Genomic DNA, 22,637 nt, shown 5'->3' on the forward strand with positions numbered 1-22,637 from the left:
TGGGTAGAAATAATCTGGATCTCCTGACTTAAACACCTGTGTCCCCCATGGTTGTGGTTTAGTGTTCTCTTTGCAACTGATAGGCTGGAGAGCACCTCTTTTCACAGGATACAGGTGCACGGTCCTGTTTTTACAGTTTTATACATATTTGTGAAGTAGTTCCAGCTCTTCTGCATCTCTATTAACAGCTGTAGATATTTGCCTCTGGTCATCATGGGTTTGAATCTTTATGTCTTTAGCAAGTCATATGAATTTTCTGTACTGTAACCTGCAATTTGTGCTGGTGTCTATCTATTCCTCATTTATTCCATCCCTAGATTTAGAAATGGGCTTTGTTTTTATTGTCGCCTCTGTTTCTGTACCAAACCAGAAGTTGCCTGAAGTTCTCTTCCTTCTTCACGGTATGGTTTTGATTTTAAATGAATTTTATTCATATTCTTCTGCATGAATTGTCTTCACATTCCATCTCTATTATATTTTCTCCTGGTTTGGAAGGTTAACCCCTTTGAAGTACAGATGTGTGTGTGTGTTTTGGTTGGAATGCTTCTCTGTTCTCTCAAGCTGGACCTGGAAGGGTCAAGATCCCTGTTCCTCAGACAACACCCAGTGTCCAGTGATTTACTCAACACCCTCCATCATCTCCAAGTCACAGCAGACTAATTCCAGGTGGGTTGTGGTACCTTTTCTGTCAGAAAGACCCTTACTGAAGTCAGTGGAAAAGTGTCTGCTGACTTGAATGAGGTCTGTGTTTAAATTTATTTTCGGAATACCAAACTGTTTTCTTTTTACCTGCCGTAAAAAAACAAAAAAGATAAATGATCTTTCAGAACAAAATTGTTTTCATGTTCTTTTTTCTCTTTCTTTGATTGCATTTGATTGGGATACAGCTTTGCAATTCTGTGCAGAGCAGTGTCTCCCTGTCCTTTGCTCTTTCTTGCATCGTGCAGCACGCTGGCATAATTCAGTAAGGTTCTGCTATGTACATATCTTCTGATCTGCCAAGAAACTAATTTAATTCCAAATTAACTGCTCTCAAAAGTATTTTTTTCCTTCTTCATTTTAACACATCGCAAGGCTACAAGTAACTGTAGTCCAATTTTAATGAGAACAGTTGAAGAGATACCACAGATAAATGTTAGCACACGTCAGAGCATCTTAATTTCTGAGGCTGTGATTCTGACTTAGGGCCAGCTTTGGGTATTGCCAGGTAGGCAGGAGAGGATCCCAGGAATAGGGATCTTCAAGGTTTAGTGAGGAAGGAGGGCATTACTGAGATCCCATCCACATCCATAAATTCTTCCAGAAGCCCACCCCATTGATCTTCCCCTGAGCTTCCTTAACCCACAGTCCTCCAGCTTCTCAGATCCTCCCACTTCATCCACTTCAGTTATTTTGTCCTTAATTTTACCTGCACTGCTTGGAAGCATTACAGTTACTCCAGCCAGGTTTCTTTGCCTGCCCTCAGTGTGTTTGTATTTATCCCTTCCCTGATACTTGCATTCTTCAGCAGACACAGCCAGGTTTGTTCTGTGTTTGTCAAGCAGTTACCAAAGTGAAGGGCTTCAATGTCAAGGGCTTACAGGAAATAATTTTGGCAATAAATATTAGGATAAAATGTTCAAATATTTCAACACCAAGATTTTTTTGTTAACTCTAACCTTGTTATGAGCTTAAACACAAGCATTTCAGCAAGCTTTTACTCAAAGGTTCGCTGTCATATTCAGTAGGGGTGAGGCCAAACAATTAAGGCCACACACAACTTCATTGGAATGGTCACATGTTCTCTTCTGATGTTCTGCAAAATCCAACATTCCATCAAGTTGGAAAGGTAGAATTTTATACTATGCAGTAAAGGAAATATCACCGTGCACATCCTTATTAGCACACGAATATAAGAACTGATTTAAGTTCTATGCATGGCATGAAAGTACATGGGATATTGAACAAAGCTGGTATTTCCTAAATCTTTCTATACTGACCTTAGCTCTGAGTTGTATATTTCAGAATCAAACCTATACCTGTCAGCTGGTTTATATCTTAAGTAGAGTGCACATCCCTGTCTCTATATTAAAAATAAAACCAAAAGAAACAGCTTTTTGACCTTGAGTGAATTATTTCAAACTGGCTTAGAGAAAGCAGGAGGAGTTATTTCACAGCTGCATCCCCATGTGTACTGTTTCCACGGATTTCCCCCCAAACAGTGACATGAAATAAATTATTTTTAATGAGATATATAGCTCCATGGGTGTGAACAAAGACTCTCTTAGGTATTCATCATAACAAAACCCTGGAACTTTGCAGGAATTTCCCTTTTTGAAGTGGACTGTTCTTCAGGCTGCTCTTGAATATAGGTCAAGTATCAACCAGAAGAGTGAGCAGCTTTAAGTTATGTATTATTTACATATTTACATTTATGTGTTATGGAGGTCAAGAGAAGAATAATAAATCTCTTCATTTTTTTACTCTTCCCTCAAATTCTTCAAAGGGAGGAGAAAATAGGATTTGGGGTTGGTTATGGTTTTCTGTGTTTGGATTATTTCTACTGACTGTGATTTAGTCTGATTGCTTCTGCCTACAGTGGATTGAAACTAAGGCAAAGCTTCATTAGCATCACGACATGTACTTGTGCTTGAGTTCCATAATTCTTTCAGGTCTGACAAAAGAAAAGACATGCTTTTTTGGTCACAGGGATAAAAAACTAATTAAGCTTTCTTTGAAAATGATGGCAAGCTTCTCTGAAATGAGATTTTTTTTTTTTCCTCAGCTTTGAATTATTTCCAATTCTGGTATAGTCTAAAAGTTACAGACCAAGAAGACTGAACCAAGCAGAGCAGAACATTCTTGTAAGAACATCTACTGTGCCTCAGAGATTTGTTTGTATATCTGAGGGTAACATATTTTGTACTTACTCTGGCCCCAGCATCACAGACTGCATTTAAAGCAAAGCAACTTGTAAAACTCCGAGGCTGCCAAGGTTGGCTAGAGCTGTCACAGAAACCCATCCAGTGGTACCTGAGAGCAGAGAGCCTGTATGGTTGCTCACCCAGCACCAGTCTAAATTCAAGTGTGAGTTAGAAACACCGGGGTTTGGGCTTTAATCATACCAGCTCTCAGCAGGGTGAAGGGCTCTGCAGCCAAAGACCTGCAGGTTGTGTATTCCTGCACTCTGAAGCATAAATAAACTGCAGGAAGCACCACAGGTAATTAGCCTCTAAAAATGCCATTAGGAAAAAAAGGAGAAAAAAGTTTGATGATTTTCTAGGGCTCAACCCTGCAGTAACTATGGCAATATTGTCATTAAAATCACCCTTTTTTTTTTGCTTTGTTGAAAAAGGTCTACGGGAGGAAGATAATAATGTAAGAAAAGGTAAAGCATATATGAGGAGAACTAATTTGTCTTCAAGGAAGTCAAGCAAGTCAAACAATTATCTCACAGTGACTTTTGAGAATCTACAAAAGTGGAGTTTAAGGTATTTGTGACAGAACACCCACAGAGCAGCAGCAAGTGTAGAGTAAATCCTTTGGTTTTACAGAACTGCTGAAGGCTGAGGTTGGAAGGCACCTCTGGGGGTCACCTTGTCCAGCCCCCCTGCTCGAGCAGGGTCATCCACAGCAGGCTGCCCAGGTCCTTGAACATCTCCAAGCGTGGACACTCCACAGCCTCTCTGAGCACCCTCTGCCAGTGCTCAGTCACCCTCAGAGTGAGGAAGTGTTTTCTGATGCTCAGAGGGAACCTCCCATGTTTCAGTGTGTGCCCATTGCCTCTGATCCCTTGGACACTGTTTATAGACAGGTGTGTCTCAGATGAGGCAATCTGTGTGTCAAAGAACTGGAGGAAGAGATTAGGAGCAAAGATTAATTGGCCTTATTGGTGGCCCAAGTGTGATAGACAGAGAGAACCATAGCAGCATTTCCATCCAGCACAATTCTTGTGTAGCTCTCACAGCTCACAAGGGTCATTTTGGATTCCCTCACTTCAAGATTACCCCCTTCATCCCTTCACCCAGCCTGTCCCAGCAGTAGGGTCCCGCTTCATTCAACAGATCCAGTGTCATGGGTCCCTGCTATCCTGGACTTTGCTTACTCTTGTTGCTTTATGACCCTTTACATCTGTGTCCAAGCTTTGTATTTTTGAGTCTTACTGCCTTCATTTAAAAGAGGAATAGAGAATGTAGTAATATATCCTGCTACTTGGAAATCCCACAAAGGAAAACTTATTTCTTGTAGAAGTAAATGAAATTCAGCAACAACATGGATGTAGGCTCTGCTCATTCTCAAAAGAAATCTCGTCCTGGATTTCTCCCACTGGAGGAGATATTGAAAATGAGCTTTTAAGACTTGATCTTCAGTCTCATGGACTGACTGGAGTACAGGAAAGGTTTCATTATGCAGGAATATTTGGATAAGGCTTAGTAGATGTTTTTCAGCCACTTGACACAACAGGTAGTCTTTCTGTTGTGCACTACACTGTATAAAAGCTACAAAAGAATGAGGAAAGTTCTGGGAATTTGTGGTGGGGGGAGCTCATTTTTCATCTGAAAGTGGTGAGTGACAGCAAAATGCAAACTTTGGGAAAAAGATGATACTGAAGCACGTGATGTTTTTATTCGCTTTCATTTAGCGAGGTGCCAGTAACTATTACAAATGTTGGAGAAGTGCACATTATGAAGCACAAAAGGGGCATTTTTGAACAAAGACACATTATGCCAGTAATGCTGCTGCCTTGTAATAGGATCAAAGAAAAGGTCGTGTGTTTTTTGATGAACAAGAGTAGAAGTCCTTCACCTCAATCAGGAGAGGCTGATTGATGAGTCCTGCAGACAAAGTAGTTGAGGAAGGGTTTGAGGATGTTTTCCAGGAAATGGGACTGGTTTCTGAGTACCAGCTTTTGTATCTGAAAGTTAGTTATAAACACATGCATGCAGATCACTGTCAGGTTGGTTGCATCACTTTGTTCTTAGCTCAGTAATAGTTTTCAGGGATGTTTTCAATAGTTTTAGTTTGGAAAGGAAGAAATAGTATCAGATGCTGTGACTTTAAAAACTCATCATTGCAAGCGCAGAGGCCTTTCTGGTGCGTGTCCTTTTTCTTGTACTTTATCCATCGTGTCCCCCATCTGTGAGACTGTGCTGTTACACACAGTCCCTTGGAGGGGGGAGTAGAACAGAGCTGTATTGACACTGAGTGTTGAGTGATCTCTGGACACCCACTGGAGAGCTCACACGAAGTGTGAGTGTACCCAGAACTGCGGCTGATCGAGCACTTCTCCCTCTTGTACACAATAAAGCACAAGTGGCAGTTCAGAACATGTATAATTACGAGTAACAGAAGAGAGGAGATCACTCCTGAAATCCTGCTGCTCCTGGTCTGCAGCTGAAGGAATGAGTTTAACTGAACAGGCACTGTAATTTAAATATCTGTTTTGTCCCCAGCTGTCTGAGCATGAGGTGGCAGGAGGGTTAATGTGATTTAGTTCTCCCGGTTCTCCTATAAGAATACTGCCTAAGCTGTCAATTTAATGCTGAAGTAACTTGAGTGTCCAACATGGTGATAATTTCCCAGCTCCTCAATAAGTATCAGCTTTTTCCTTTCTTAGTTTCATAAAATAGTTTTAAAGACAAAGCTCCTGGTAACTGTCTGATTTCAAAACAGAAAACTAATGTACTCTGTTAATGACTAGGGAGATAAAAAATATTTCATATTCTATCTACCCTACGAAAATTAACACTGCATTATACTGACTCCTGGCTTGATTTAACAATTTGGATTGCTGGCTGTTATGTTGGATTTCTACTCTTCTATTCTTTGACTTGGTAGAAGGTGTATTGTAAATGGCACATCTAATTAAAAAAAAAAAAAAAAAGAAAAAGGAAAAGCTTGTGTGGACAACAACATGAACAAGAAAATGCTTCAGAATTCAATTAAGGCTGAAAGACAAAATGTTGCGCTAGGGAATGTCTGCTGCAGACCAGGGGGATGTTTTCTGTGCAGTGGTTCTTTGAAGAATACAGGAGTTGTCATCACACTCCTTAGGTCATGTTGGAAACGCAGCCTCACGATTATAGGGGAAAATGTTATTCTTTTTATTTAAAGGATAGGGAAAGTGATGTGATCCCTTGTTTTTAAAGCAAAGACCTATATAACTGGGCGTCTCAAGGGCATCATTACACTCATAGAGCTTTTTGCTTCTAGAGCTGATGTTTCAAGCTGGCTTGTGTCCACACCATTTGGAAATCACCACCATCTGAGACCTGGTCCTACATTTCTTGGCATGCAAAAAATCCTCTTAAGTCAGTAGTAGCTTTGTATGCAGAAGGAATTCATAATAAACCTTTCTTAATTGCTATTCAGTGGCTTTTGTGAAGCAAGAGTTCTCAGTTCAGTTCCCAATGGACGCCTTTGGCAGGAAAAGCATCCAGCACCACCACAGTCAGTTTTTTTTAATATCTAAGATGGGATACAGCGAAGGAGCAGGTACCTGCTGGCTGTGACCCTGAAATCACAGAGTATTGCCTCCTGCAAAGGAAGCTGTGCTGAGAAAAATAAGAATATAGACTACAATTTAAAAGCTTTACAGAAAAATCAAACCTATTGAAAAGCATTTTAATATTCTGGTCTGAGAACTAAGGGGTAGGGACATTCTTCATTACTCTGCCAGTTCTAGAAGAGTTCTAGAAATGCTTGTGTAAAGACTGATTTATTAAGAACTGCAAAGCAGCTTGTCTCAAACAAGTGCTGTCACTGTGTTACCTTTGGAAGAAGGAGCTTGAAAATGGATTTTTTTCAGTGTTTACCTGAGTAGAGAGTAACATACTGTGGGATGGGGCAAATTAAATTTGAGTTTGATCACTTCATATTGAAAACTGAAGAAAATGAAAGGAGAAGGGGAAAAATTAGCTTGTCTGGTATTAATTTATTGCTTTGTTGGTTTGAGCAATAGCTAATACATCTGTGCAATGACTTAAGGACAAACAGTGTTGGGCCTTTTCTGATAGCAAGTGAACACATATCAACAATTCATGCTTTTTCAAATACAGATTTTCTCTAGAAGAAGGCATCAATTCTATGCTATAGCTGTCTGTACATAGTCTATACTGTGACTTCTCACAAGATACAGACCCTCAGCTTTCTGTCAAATGTCAACAAAGTTAAATCCTTGCTCTCTATGTAAACCCAGGGATTTGTCCCTCAGAAGTGGCTACAAAGGCACAGAGTGTAGCGTGTACAATGTGATGATGGAAGGAAAGAGGGAGAGGATTAATGCTTTTGCTTAAATAACAGTGTCAACATCTGGCAGAAGTTGGGAAATGACATCTGTCATAGAACACAAGAGCAGAATCATTTGTGAGTAAGGGCTAGGACAGGAGCTGTATCCTGCAGCTGTGGCAGTCTGCTAGGGAGGGAACTGCTCCACAACTCCTTCAGGGCCATGTGTCCTGTGTGTGGCACAGCAGAGAGCACCAAGTGGAAAAAGGTGACAGCATCCTAAAATATATTTGCACAAAGCATGAGATTGAGCACCAGAATCTACAAAGATGGATTTTTCAGGAGAATGTGTCCCTGTCCAGCCCAGTAATTCATCTTCATCTGATAAGATATAGAGCACAGCAAGTGTGCATAAATCATTCCTCGTTTGTTCTATTTGCACTGTACGTGGTTGGGATTAGAGTACTTTGGACACTGTTTATGTCAAAGAGGAGAAAGATTGCAGTGTTAAGATAAAGAAGGAGAATGGTCCTTTGCTACAGGCAAAGCATGCACCTCCATCAGTCTGCAGTCTGGAACAAGCTTCGAACAGCAAATAGTGTTTGGAAGAGCAAAAACACTACTTCTACCCAAATAGCTAAAAAACAATGCCCTGTACTAATTGGGAAGGTCTGATAGTGCCCCGCAGTGAAAAATGCCTGATGCAAAAATGGACTGAGGTGGGAGCTCCTCAGCAGGAAAAAGAGCTCTTTAGTTCTTTTGCCCGCTGTGGAGCTCCCTCATAGTGAACCTGGACCTTTTCTTTGAACTCAGGATGCCTCAGCCTTCCCAGGAGCCTCCTGTGTCCAGACCTCTGGATCTGAACTTGCTCCAGTGACTTACTCCTGTGTGTACAGTCAAGTGTACATTCGATTTGTCTGCAGGATCAAGACTTTAAACACTATCCAGGTGATTCCAAATCGTGCTGTAAACACAATGGAGTCGTTAGAGAATCACGGTAGTGTTGTCATGCAGCAGAAATACCGGCTGTGCTCCCCCTGCTGAACTGAAGGGGGGTGGGAGCATCACATACTGTTCACATGCCTGTGTAATCACAATGCACAGGGTACTTCGTGGGCAGAACGGGCAGGGAAACGTATCCAGATTTTGTGGGACTCAACTTAGTTCTCCGGCTGCTTCCGTGCCCTGTCCGTGGAGTCCACGGCCCAGAAGGCACCGTGTACAAGGGCTGTGGCACACATTGGGTAAATGAAATTAAATGGTAAGGCTGACATGTGGGGCAATGCAAAAACATCATTTTCGAGGCACAGCTCCTAGGAAACTTCACAGGGAATTACATACAAAATTTGTGGCATTATAAAGCATTATAATTCACTGCCATTACATGGCCACCAGCTGCCAGCTTAAACCTACTGCAATTTCTGCTCTAGAACAACACAAGCTGAAAGGTAGAATTAAACTCCTTGTGACAGAAGCCACCTTTGTCATATATTTGCACAATATCTGGTGCAGTGGGGCACTAATAACAATAGGAAATCTCAGCTTTTAGTTTTAATCTTCGGTCCGTCTGGGTTAGCATTTGCCTTTAAGGTGACTTAACATTTTGCATGTAATTACAGTCTCTGGATCTTTGAAAAGAACTGTTTCTCTTGAGTTTTCTGAGTGGAATAAAATACTCTTATTAGCCTGTAACCTTTTTTAAATCCCTCTCCCATATGGTATTCATGTGGCATCACATATTACAATATAGGATAATACCCTGGATAATATGTGCTACCATGAATATCCTTGCTTGATGAAAACAGGGTAATTAAGATCTCTGAGCGTGGTGCATGTCTACATATGAGCAACCTATTGGCATAATTCCTTATCATTAAATCAAAATAATATATGCCAAACATAAGAGTTCCAGCAGCTTATCTGATATTTTAATCCACTTCATGTTTGGGGAGAACTGAAATATTAATAAGCAGAAAAATAAAGTATTCAAATTAATTCTAGCAGGAAAGAGAACAATTTCCTCCTCTTTTTTTTCTTTACCTGTTGACTTCTGGGACAGATGACAAGCTGATACATTTCCCTGGAGGCAAACATCTTGTGTTCCAGAATACAAGCTTTCATTAAAAAATGATGACTGGGAAGGAGATGTTCATATTCATGTGAACAGAATGCAGGTGCTCTTCTTCACTGGTGAGAAACAACCAGTGTGACAAACCAACCCCTGCAGCTGTACCAGCTGTAGCAGCTTCAACGTCAACAAGGAGGATTTACTGTCAGTGTTCCTGTTGTTGTTATCTCCCAGCACAATAAAAAATAGGGGGTCACTGGGATCAATAAGATCCTCTTAAGTCATCAAGCCCAATCCAGCACTTTGATGAATAATGGGTGGTGGTCACTCAGGCTCCAGGTCAGAGTTAACTCTGCTTTATGCCCTCTCTGCTCACAGAACGGGTCTGCTTCATTCTGATGATTTAAGAGCAGCTTCTAATTTCCAGCCTAACTTCATGCACCAGTTTCCTCCAGTCATTATTATGCCAAAAATTTTTTTGTCTAAAATACTTGTTAGCTACCGCTGTGTGTTTGTCTCTCCCCCTCACATGCTGCACCTACATCACCTCAACCTTCGCCTCAAGTATCGTAGGACAGGCTGTGTGTTCCCCCAGTCGTGGTAACAGCTCTTCTCTCCACCTCTTCCACTTTGTACCCTTTCCCTGAACTTTATCCTCACGTTCCAGGTGAGGATTTACCTCAGCCTTATGCAATAGCATCAACACTTCCAATATTTCCACCTCTTCTTTTCCTCTGCAGGCACTGCCTGTGGTATTTTCTAGACACATCCCCTTGGCAGCTGACAGCCATCCTCTAACTTTGAGTAGTACCCACGTCCTTTCTCACCTCAGTGATTTCCAGCTGATGAGCTCTCAGTTTGGAGCAGACAGTCCTGTCATTGATCCTGTGGTGTGTTACCTTGCATGCTGAATAACTTCCCACTCTGCAAACTCCTCTGCTTATTGCTCTTTGTTCGCTGCCTCCAAGGGCGCAGGGAAGCTGGGCTGTGCTTTGGGTGCTGTGTGTTCAAGGAGCACAGAAGGCAGGAGGAATTTATTTATGTAGAAATAAGGGAAGAGCGTGAGGAAGTTGAAGGCAGTGCTGAAGAATGCTGCTTTTGTTTACAAAAAAATTAACTCAATTAGCTGTGTTCTCCAGAGTTGCTTTTGCTGAGGGAAAGGAAAGATGAAATTATGATGATTTTCCCAGCTGACTGTGAATGACATTCTGTTTTGGGAACCATTTGCTTGACTGAAGCACTGGGTATAGCAATTTAATGTCTTCTCTCTTTGCCAACACTTTTTTTGAACTCTTTCTTTGTTATTGATGGGGGGAAATGAACTGATTTTAGGGTAACAATGCCAGTTCATCTTAGCCCAGAGTGTGCCCTATTTTATTACATATCCTAAAATCAGTTTCTAACAGCAGTTTTAATTACATATTACTTTCTTTAAAAGGGCAAGGATGCTTTAAAGTGTTGATTGTGCTTATAACAACTTGGCTTCTTTCTAATTCTCTTCCATCCCCATTATCGCTTTCCTGTAACCAATTTCAATATTGCTAAGGAGCTTTCACTCAAATTGACATACATTCAAAACAACTCACTAAAATTAATACATTCTGAATCTATGCTGCTATTTTTTTTCATATTTATTAACTTGGAACCCATGAACCTGATACAATGGGAAGGAAGAGTCTTTCCTCCCTTTTCATAAGCAAATTTGCTGGTAAATTGCGACAGAAAATGCTCAGTCCTCCTCATTAATGGATCTGTCTTACACTTCACATGGCATGTGACTTGAGCAGTAAAGGGTGGTTTTTCAGCTTAGAAAAGACATTCCTAATGACTTTCAGAGCTTCTTGAATTCCAAAGCTGCCCATTTGATCATTGTACAAAGATGACAATTGTCTCAATACCCTGATTAACATGGAACAAAACATATTTATAACAATAGTTTATTCTAAGCCTAGAGATAAAACTGCCTTTCTGCTGCCAAGTAGTCATCACCCACAGCATGTAATTAGCAACTTGCCTTCCACTGGCTTGAAAGATATTATTACAATGTATGCAGATAGTGGGATTTTTTTTAGGCTAAGGTATTGAAAATTAAATAGAAAGTACTGAAAAGACACAATAAATGTGTTTTCCATCTGAAAGCTAGTGGCTTTTTAGAGAAAATCCATAAGCGTGGCTGGCTTCCTGTATTGTTTCCTACAGAATAGTCATTAAACACTTCACAAATGAAGGGTATTGTAATAACAATAATAGAACAATGTAGCTCAGTTATGAACTTGAACAGCGTTGGGGTTTTTTTCTTCTCTGAGACAGCCTCTTAACTGATTATGTTTTTACCACAAGTCAAAATCTTAGGCCACATTTTTCTCTTCATTATATAGACGAAATTTGTAAAGAAAACATTTTCCAGTTTAACAAGTTTCTGATTAATCCAGAAAGCATTAAGAATCTACAGTAACTTTGCCTTTTGACTAGTAGCATTTGTAATAGCTTTAAAAAAGTAAGAATGAAATTACTAATAACAGGCACTTGCTGAGATGCTCCTTGTTTTCAAATACCTGTAATACCTCACTGTAATGGCTTCCTGCAAGACGATGCCAACAAAAATAATACAAATAATAATCAGTGTTGGGTTAAAAGATGTACTTAAACTTTGGAATGGCAGGACTGGATAAGATATTTCTGTATTAATTGAAAACTGTTGTTATTACTGGAGAGTTACTTGGCTTGTGGAGTGATGCCCAGGGTAATCAATCTGTCCATCTTAATAGATGGACAGATGCAATTTGTGGTGGGAGTTGTAGTAATAAACAGCATAACAAAAATGCCCAAATTTTGCACAGATTTCAGCAGGACCAAGTGTTCATTTGCAGACTTAGAACCATGTAATAATTAGAACTGTTTCTTGCCTGAAAGAGGTAAGACCCTGAGAAAAGGTAGAATTCAGTTCCTTTGAGAAAGATAGAAAGAGTGTTGGTTATGCAAAAGGAGGAAGCACTATCTGAAGACTTGAATTTGAAGAAAAATATGAATGAGAAAAAGAGCATTCACATGTAGAGGCCAGCAGTAAGAAAGGCAAAAAGCTTGAGGCATTAGTTCATGGTGCAGCAAGAGCTGTGCAGTTGTCGAGATGTGCCTCTCTTTTGCCTACAGTTCAGTATACTGCCATCTTCCTCCTCCCTAATCTCTTGTCCGTATTTAGTACTCATTTACCTATTTTTTGTGAGCTATTATGAGCCACAGATCTTGGCCAGAAGCACAGTCAGCAGTGTCTTAAGATGTATTGCTCAAAGAACGGCTAAGACATCATGCCCAGTTCACGCCGCAGTGATAGCTCAAGAGCAAAAGACTGAAAAGTAGCACCAAGAAGGTTGAAAGCTGTTAATACTCCTGCCAGAAGCGCTCGGTGCTGCAGCTGCTGACGTGCAGTGCTGCAGCCCTCAGCTGTGAGATGTCTAGCACATCTCTGTGAGCATCCAAGTGCTTCCGAGGACAACGCTCCTCTGTCCGTGTTGGCCAGCGATACCTTAAAAACAGTGCCAGCTGCTCACAAAGAATGGTAGGAGGGAAACGGTGAGTTTGAGCTCAGATCCAAGAATTTCAGTCACTTTTGGCTGCCTTCTGCCCCATATCTCGTAGCCTGTTGTAGGAAAAAGCCTTTATCAGCATATCCACACAGTCAAGAAGCTTAATGTGGGAGAAAATTCCTTTCAGTAGAATATTGAGAGAGCAACAGGATTTTAGACGGACTTTCTAATCCAGGGGTTACTAACCTCACAAAGTCCTTGTGACAAGTCCTCTGTCCTTCTAGAAGTCTAGCTTATGGAACCTGGGACCTTGCACTGCTTTTTAGCTTAGAAAACATTAAACTTCGGGAGGTTTAGAGTGTGTCATGAGAATAAAAGGGAGAAAAAAGAGGAGAAAGCAGTAAATAACAGTATTCCTGAATTAATTGCTGTAAATTCTGCTGATGTTTGGAAAAGCAATGTTCAGATGACTGTAGCTGGTTTTGCTCTAAGTTTCTGCCTTCAGTTAGTCATAGAAAGGAGGGTTTCGACAGACAACCACCAGTGATGGAGTTAATCTGATGTATTGAACTGTCAGCCATTAGGTGAACTAACAATCACCAGGCAATTGTGAGGTAAATTAGCTAGATCAAAAGGGCACTTGTAAAATTTATTAATTTTATTTCCCATTTGTGAAAGCTAATGCAGTTCAGACAGGGAATCGTAACTCCCTCACCTGCAGTAATGGAATAGCCCCATCTCCAGAGCGAGGGATGCAGAGTATCAGTGAAAAATACGGAGGGACTAACTCTGTTTAACATGGGGTTAGGAAATTCAATAAAGAAAGGCAGTGAGGCAGCAAACACATTCCTTCAAGGCTTTAACCCCATATTGTCTTGAGAAAATATAATTGACCTTATGGAATTTCCATCCTTGTGCGCTACATTTAAACCGGCTCAGAAATCGGCCAGACCTAAACCTGCAGCGACAAGGAGGGTTTTGGCGGGAGGGTGTGAGTTAAACTTCCCCTCGGCACGACTGCAGCGAGGGCTTGCTAAGTCTCTTTCGGAGAAGAAAAAGAAAAAAAAAGAAGAAAAAATTTAAAAATCATTCTTTATTTAAAACAGGAGTTAAAAACCCCACAACAGGAGGGAATCCCGCCCTAAGTCCCTCGCGGAGGAGGCGTCGCAGGTGTCGTGAGGTGCAGCCCCCGCGGCGGCTGAGGGCGGGAACGGCCTGAGGGCTCGGGGCCACGGCCACGGCCACGGCCACGGCCACAACCGCCCCCCGCCCGGCCCGGGCGAGGCTCCCGCGGAGGGAAGGGCGGTGATGTGGGAGGTGGCGCGGCGGAGCCCCCGCCCGCCCCTCTCCGGCGATCGCGGAGCGGCTCCTCCTCCGGGAGGGCGCGGCGAGGCGGGCGGGCGGTGCTGCACCCCCGGCGGGCAGCCCCGCCGCACCTCCCGCGCCCGGGGCGGCTCCGCGCCCGCCGGGTGCCGGCGCCTCTCCCGGAGGAGCCTCCGCAGAGGAGACAGAGGAGCGGGAGCTGCGCACACCGGGCGGGGACATGTCGGCGGAGCGCGCCTGGAGGTAACGAGCGGGGCGGGCGGTGCCCGCGGGCCCGGCGGGGCGAAGCCGCACAACTCGGCACTCGCCTGCCCCGTCCCCCCGGCAAAGTTGCGCCCGAGCAGCCCCGGAGGCTCCCCCGCCGCGGGCACCGCCCGGGACGGGAGCGCGGCGGGACGGGGCGGCCGCCGGAGCTGGGGCTCCCGCTGAGCGGGGCAGCGGTTTCGGGTTGGTTCTGTGGTGTTTCTTGGGGTTTGGTTTTGTTTTCCTTGTTTCTCGGCGCACTCAGCATCTGCCTGGCGCGGTCCCCTCGGCAGCCCTTCGGTGGCTGGGCTTTTCCCTCTCCCTCTCCTCACGGAGTTATTGCGCGCGACGCGGTTGCCCTCTAGTGTTTGTGGGAATTGGCGAGGGCTCTGTTGGGGAAAAATTAGCGTAGTGCGGTAATTATTAATAACTTCAGGTGTTTATTGCTGATTGGATTTCCAAATCCCGTCAGAAGTTGGTGTGTAATGCTGCTCGGTTCAGCTGTCGCGTGCAACCTCCGGGAAACGGCAGAAAACTTCTGTATTGTTTAATTCACTACTTGATGTGCTGGTTTTGGCGTGATGGTTTTTTTTTCTTCTTAATAAAATGGAAGGTGGGAGAAATGGGCTTTCTCTCCCTGTCAGCATCCCCAGTCGGGTCTCTAGGAAGGAAAGGTGCTGAACTCTACCTTATTACCTGTTTACGCTTGACTTGTGCTTGGCACTTGTGGGAGAAGTAAAGGTATGGGCATGGACCAGAAAATGTGCTGTACATTTACCTTAAAAACCTTGGAGGAAATCGTTTCCTCTTTAGATAGTGATGTTTCTGCAAGTGCTGAAACGTGTATAGGGTTTATCTCAGAAAAATTGTATGTGATGTCATGTGCTTTAAGATCTCTCAGTTGAAAGTATTATATGAAGGTAAAGTAGTAATTTGAAGACCTAACCCAACTTGTGTATTGTTTTAAAGTCTTCCAAACCTTCTTTTAAACTACTTTAAATACTGTGTTTTTAATCTTTGTAAGTATCCTTTAATGATGAACTGTGATGCATGAATTCCTATCCTGTAAGGGTCTGTGCTACTGCATGAGGCAATGCAGCATGAAGCTAAAGGTGTCATAGGTACAATAGAAACTGAGAACTGCTTGCCCCAAGGACTTGACAAAGCATTTCTGTCCACCTGGATTGTTGTTCTGCCTAAGCCGTTCCTTTTTCTCGTTTTTTTTAAAAGATATGAGAGAATGTAAGCCCTTCAACAGTCACACATTCCAGGGCTTGTTATGTGATACTAAAGGGTCCCAAAGACTTCCCCTGACAGTTCATGTCTCATATCACCATCTTTTCAAGTTGAAAATGTCTTTTTAATATGCAGTCATGTGGTCTCATTCTCAGCCTGGATTTACTTGTCTTGAGTTATCACTGCTTGAATACTCCAGTCAATAGAATAATGTTGTAAGTAGGGGCACTCAGTATTTGGAGACCACTTTCATATTTTCATAATTAATTTAAAATATGAGCACTGCCATCCATCCTACGTTTGGTTCTCTTCAAATGGACTTTGCTGCTGTTTGCCATGTCATTTATATATCCAAAGATTTCCATTTTAGTAACACTAATATGACTCCAGAATACTCCCTTTAAGGTCATATTTCATAGTGGCTGGCCAAAGCAGACTTGTATGCTCAAGGAAATTAAATAGCATTCAAATCAGTGGAGATGTAAATGCCTACATTAACATGCTGAATAATGTCTGTTTTTTGTCTAGTCTTCATTTACAACTTAGCCTTCATTTAAAAATGAGTAGTATGTCACTAGCAATGTGGTAGTGGCCAGGTTGGTAAGGAACAGAATGAGAATATAGTGATAGGAATTATTAGAAGAGGAGACTTCTGGGGAGGCTGCTGGGCTATTTATTGGATAAATTATATTGCCAGAAAACAAAAATTGAAGACTTGGAATTTCATGTTCTTTGTGTGTGTTTGCTGCATCTCATTAGTAGGCTAAGTCCCCAGCCAGTGTTGTCTCTTGGAAGCTTTTCCATTAGGGTTATCATGTTGAAATGATTTATGGAAGCCAAGGATTTCCTCGTTTATTTTTACCAATCAAACAACAAACTAAAGGAGGCTGCAAATAGCAGGAACTTGCCAGGCTCCTTATGATGTGGTTCAGCTCTGTGGAGCTCATCCTGGCATTTGTCCTCTCATCAGAACTACCTCGTTAGTAAGTTTTAAAAAAACCAAACCAAAAAAACCCCAAACAAAACCCCAGAGTTGAAAGTCTCTATTCTAAAGCATCTGCTTGATGCTTGCTGCTTCAGATACCTGTAATTGTGACTGCCCAGCAGTACTGCTTAGAATAGTAAATCTACTTAATAAGGTGATACTTCTCTCCTATACCCATAAGATTTTCATGTGAACTAGTCCTGGGCTGCAGAAATCACTTCTACAGTAGATGAGGAGGACATAGAGCCTTGCTGTTTGTATTCAGAGTAAAATGCAAAGCTTACTTCCATGACTCAGCTTTCTCTCAGCAGAATCATCTCCTCCGTAGTGAGTCCAGAAGTTAAAAGCAAATGCTGAATATTCAAAGATGCTAATTTTCACCTTAAAGGAAGCATTTTGAGACTTCATACTTTGGAACAACACAGGTAGAAGGTTCTGGTCTGAATTTTCAGATAGTGGCATGAAAATGCAAAATAGGAGATCAAATGCAGGTTGTAGGAGATTAAATGCAGATTGTCCTAAAGTAATAAAGTTCTAGATGAAGAAAAAAATGAGGCAGATTTTATTGCTTCAGACCATGGAAAAAGACCATACAAATTATTTTATAGGTAAAACTTATCCCAGGAGTACCTTTATGGAACATAGGGTTCACTGAAACAATACTAACAAGCTTGAACTCTTGCAAAGAGTTTCTAGACTCTTTGATTATTTTTTTTCCTTTAAGCTTTTTTCTTATAGCCGGATTATTTTTTTTTTATTGCTGTTTGAGTTATCATGACTTCTTCTTTCTTTTGTAAAATACTGTATTCTTTTGTCATGAAAGTAAGACTCCATAAGTACTGTCCTCTTCTGAAATGCTGCTTCCAGCAGCTTACAGAATGTTGGTACGTTCTGACTTACACCTTTGGTCTGGTGTTACTGTTGGAAGTGACAGCAAAGGAGGACCATTTTCCCCGAAGCCGTGTCTGCAGGTGTGGTAGAGGTCACTGTAGTGGTCTCAGTAGGTTCCACAGTGTGCTGTGGGTGATGCCCCTCGAAGCTATCAGTACCACTGCCAAGGTGGGTACATGATGAGTTATTGCAGCATGTGCTGTAAGATGGCATTAGAATATCCAGCAAGTGCTGGTACTCAGAGTAAAATGCTGCTGTTCCTCAAGGAAAGCAGCTGTACCTTGTCAAGGCTTTGAAACTGTTTTGGTATTATTAAATGCATGTTTTCTTTGTGGTTTTTATGTTATGCTTTCTGTGTTCTTTGGAACTCTTGCCATGCAAACCGGTCCTTAAATAAGTGAAAACCACATAAGCATCAAGCTGATACAAGAGAGCATGCATCTGAAACTTGTGCCTTATTGTGTTCCATTCCCCTTCCTTACTGTCTGCAGTGTGCCAAGTCTGGCTGTGTCCTGCTGCGTCCTGGGGAATTCCTCGTTCCTCAGAGTCAAACCTCACATCTGCCTTGACACTTCCAGCCGCTCCTCCTTACAGCTGCACTCCGTAGCCCCAGGAGGCACCTGCAATTAGGAGCTAAGGATACAATGACAGGGGTTTGCTTGAAGAAAATAGAGGGTTTTTGGCCATCTCCAGGTTTTCTTCTCCATGGAATGGCATTAGGAACTGTGTCCATTCTGCAAATGTTTCTTGGGTTGCAACCCTTCTGTAATACGCAGTTCAACCAACTCTGTCTAATGAGCCCTTCCTTGCTATGAGCTTGCTTGGGTCAGTGTCAGTTCCCATTTTTTTCTTTATCTAGACCAGCCAGGTCTGTGGTTATTGAGGAGGAGGAGTGGGAGTATGTTCAGCTTTTCTAGACAACGCAGCAAGTGTTAATTTTAGCCACTAAAATTATGTGTTTCTTGGCACTCAGGCAGCTGAACTGGAAATGCAGAATGAGGAAAACCCTTCATGTGTGTAATGAAAAATCATCTGTCTGGAAACATCTCTCTCTGTTTTTACTCATTCAGGATGGAGCTCCTTCTTTGTCACCTGACTTCTTACTTACTTCTTAAGTATCTCTTTTGCTATCTCAAGTGATACTCTTTGAGTTAATGTGACAAGGATCAGACATCTCAGTACTTGAAAATGTTCTTTGACACCTTCTAAAGGTTCTTTCGTATTTTTGTTAGGTCTTTATACATTCTTTAACTTTTTTTCACATGCCTCTGGTTACTGAGAGCTGGGATTATGTTCTTTTTTTGTCTAACGCTGATTAGTGAGGCTGTATTCCTGGGTGCAAGGCAGGTGTCCTGCCTGAAAGCTATGAGCAGGTCTTTGTGCAGCAGGCAGGGTTCAAGGCTGGGTATAAGTCCTCCCAGAACAGAAAGGGTTGATATATCTGTGAGTAGCAGGTGGAGAGAGTAGAATCTATCTGTTCAGACAGCAGGATTATCTGGTGAGATGGAGGTGTAAAGGGAATCTTAACTATGAATGAGACAGCTCACGTACGCTTGCTCTTCGTGCTTAATTTTGCAGTTTTGATGACTAGGATAATTTGGAATTTCTTTTTCCCCTTATCTCATTTTTCTCCTCATTCATTTTTGCTTTATGCTCATTGTGGCACTAGGAAGATCAGTCTTTGGAATTTAATTAAATTTGTGAGCCTTACATAGGTGCTAAGTACTTCATATTTTTCAGCTTTTTTGAAAACCTGGAGTGAAAGACCAACTTGTTTGCAATGTAGAATTAAAAACAAACAAACAAACAAGAATGGAAGGATTAAGCTCTTGGGAAATGACCATGTTAATGCCACACACATAGCTTATCCTAGTCCATTTGCAAACGGGCGTGGATGGGCACTGAAGTTACAATGGCATGTTCTAGATCTTCACACCATGAATATTTTTCAAAATCTTCTTGTAACCTTCCTTTATGACTTAATGATAATTATTTTATGCTTGTCACCCTGTCCAGTTATTTTACTAGGGACATTTTGACAGCACTTGTACTGCTGCCTTGAAAAATGACTGCTTTCCTTAATTACAAGTTAGAGCATAGGTATATCCTTAGGTGATCTGCCTCTTAAGTTAGCCTTTGATTTATTACTCTCTCTTCTCAAATTTAAGAGCTGGATTATTTTATGGCTTTTTTAATGCAAAGGACTGTGATATACTTCTAACAATTTGAACAGCTATGCAATCCAGTAAAATGCTACTTGTTTTCTTCTAATGTTGCAGGAAAAAAGTTGTGTTTTAAAAATATTTCTATAACACATATAATATACAGTATATCAGTGTGCGTGCATACAACAGTTAAAATGTGCATGTTTTGTTTAGAACTTCTTGGTTCTTCAAAAAGTAATAAAAGATAGAGTTTGTTTAATCGTGTTCCCCAGCCTGTTGGCGGTGGGAGGAGGAAGGTTACAGATTTTCAGTATTTGGGTTGTCAGCAGTTATCTACTTGGAGTTAACTTTTCTCTTCGGATAAAAGGAATTTCTGAAACACAGGAAATTCTTTGCTGTCATATCTTGCATTTTTATTGCCTCTTTTACTTGATCCTCTGGGGTGAGGAGCCTGTGAGATTTAAAGACCCTCAAATGCTCGTGGCAGCTAGTGGGAGCAGGGAGAAATCACTCTTAATATTGCAAAGTTTTGAGCTGTTGGTCCCCAAACTACTGCCTGGTAATGATTTCTTTGCTCCCCATTAATTTAAGTGGGATGATACTTCACAAATGCAATGCCCCATTTAAATCCCTGGTTTTCTTTTTTTCTTAGATTATACCTGTGGTGAAGCTCTGTGGAAGATAGATGTGTGTGCTGCAATGGTGACATAAAGATTTCACAGGACTGGAACAAGTTGTTGAGAATCTGTGTTTTGTTTTTCATGCCGCTGTCAAGAACTATCTAAGGCAAGTAAACACCATGAGTTTTATCCTGAAACTTCACAGACATTTTCAAAGAACAGTTATTTTGCTGGCCACTTTTTGTATGGTGAGCATAGTTATTTCTGCCTACTACTTGTATAATGGCTACAAACAGGAAAATGAACTTCCTGAAATCTCTTCAGAAGTGGAATGTGGTGATCCTCAACTGTTGCCATACAAGCTGATGGAGATGAAGACCATGAAGCCGCTTGATCCCTTGAGGACAGACCTTGTAGTGCTGGTGTTTGTGGAAAGCCAGTACTCCACGTTAGGCCAAGATATAATAACCATCTTGGAATCCAGCAGATTTCAGTTCCACATTGAGATTGCTCCTGGGAAAGGTGACCTCCCAGTGCTTATAGACAAAAACAGAGGCAAATACGCTCTCATAGTCTATGAAAATATTCTGAAGTATGTGAATATGGACTCTTGGAACAGAGGCCTTCTAGATAAGTACTGTATAGAATATGGTGTAGGTGTTATTGGATTTCACAAAGGCAGTGAGAACAGCCTGCAGAGCTTTCAGTTGAAGGGTTTTCCTTTCCATGTCCACAGCAATCTGGGTATTAAGGACTGTTGCATTAACCCTCATTCCCCACTGCTCCACGTGACTAAATCTTCTAAGCTGGAGAAAGGGCCCTTGCTTGGAAATGACTGGGCTGTTTTCCAGATTAATCACACAGCTTATCAACCAGTGATATTTGCAAAAGTAAAGACACCAGAAAACCTTTCTCCACCTGCTGCTCTCAGTGCTCTCTATGCCACGGTAATTCATGACCTGGGGCTCCACGATGGGATACAACGAGTCCTTTTCGGCAATAACTTGAATTTTTGGCTGCACAAGCTGATTTTCATAGATGCCATCTCTTTCCTAACTGGAAAGAAGCTCAGACTGTCCTTGGATAGGTACATTCTGGTTGACATAGATGACATCTTCGTTGGGAAGGAGGGAACAAGGATGAACACCAACGATGTACAGGTAAAGTATGTGCACAAACTAATGGTCATTACAGCAAAGTCATGGTTTTTTCTCTTGAAGTGAATAGTTGTTAGTGGTTTGAAATCACAGCGGATGTAGGTCAGAAAGTATTCCAGACAAACTGTTTGGGCTGTGGTAGAGAAGCCGGTTGGTCTGTCTTTGAGCAGTCAGTGATTCCAGGTGAAGCAGTTCCTTCAAGCTGCAGGCAGGGGAAGAGTCTGTGCAGTGTTGCTTGTACCTGTACTAGAAGAGGGTGTAAGATAAGGTGACTCACTGGTTACTGTCACTTCTTTCCTCTCAAGTGACACACAAGTCCCTGCTATGTTCTATAAACGGGGTGGGCACCTCAGAATTCTGTTCCCTTTGCTACATATGGAGAATAGTCTCCCAAAAAGAAATGAAGGTCAACTAGTTGCTAAGTAACTGATAAAGAAAAGGGGGCAGAGCAGTAGTGTTTTCACACACACCACAACCCACCCAACACACCATTCTAAACAGAACTGCAGAGTGTTTAACTCCACTTTGCTGATCTTTCTCTCTAAGCACACACTTCAGCGGTGTTTGGAAACAGCACAGGACTTCAGGGCTGGACCCAGGAGCTGTTCATATGTGATGGGCATGCAGCTAGTCTTACAAGCAGGAGGTAAATGTGGTGAGCAATAGTAAATGTCAGCATAAATTTTGAAGAATAGGCTGGGTTATTAGGTGTTTGAAATAGGTTTGGATGTCAGGAGTTGCTTGCAGCATTTCACCTCTTATCTCTGTTTTATGGCTCTCGCAAGGAAGGGTTGTATTAATATTGGTCTTAAAAGCTCATTCTGTTGCTGAATGACTTGATGATTTCCATTTTAACATTTGAAGTGTTGCATTCCTGAAGGTCATTTTCCACTCCCTTGTGCTTTGCAGTGAGGTGGTAGCTGTGGGTCAGTAGCAGTAACATCTTAACATTATTTCTTCCTTTGTACCTGGCTTGTGTTTTGTGAAGTGTTGTTCCAGAGAAGATAATTACAAGTCACCTTGTACAACTCTACTTGGTCTAGAAGTTAAAAATCTGTAACATGCTGATTGTTACCCCATTTGTGCTAAAAATAAAGGAGAATGTTTTGTTAAAACTTTCTTAATGGGAAGAGAAACTGGGAAAAGGAAAGACAAGGACAGCACTGTGTGGAGTTGTTTGTTTCATTTCAAACTAAGTTCTTGGGTTTTTTCAGCATTA

General features: G+C 41.7%; 1 protein-coding gene across 18 annotated transcripts in view; it reads left to right on the forward strand.

Annotated features, from left to right (window-relative positions):
* Positions 1-22,637, forward strand: part of LOC108502308 (bifunctional heparan sulfate N-deacetylase/N-sulfotransferase 3) — a 217,583-nt gene that overhangs the window by 150,354 nt on the left and 44,592 nt on the right. For 16 of the 18 annotated variants that reach the window (XR_001876446.1, XR_001876441.1, XR_001876447.1 and 13 more), the window contains one exon: positions 20,294-21,421. Coding sequence is in view for 10 of the 18 variants with exons in the window: in XM_017825143.1 (XP_017680632.1) it covers positions 20,441-21,421 (981 nt within the window). In the remaining 8 variants the exon portion in view is untranslated. Of the gene's footprint in view, positions 1-593; positions 667-14,249; positions 14,365-20,293; positions 21,422-22,637 lie in introns of those variants that run through there. The other 2 variants (XM_017825153.1, XM_017825151.1) reach the window with 2 other exon arrangements.

Source organism: Lepidothrix coronata, unplaced genomic scaffold (assembly GCF_001604755.1).
Source record: "Lepidothrix coronata isolate B3197 unplaced genomic scaffold, Lepidothrix_coronata-1.0 Scaffold116, whole genome shotgun sequence".
Taxonomy (NCBI): Eukaryota; Metazoa; Chordata; class Aves; order Passeriformes; family Pipridae; genus Lepidothrix; species Lepidothrix coronata.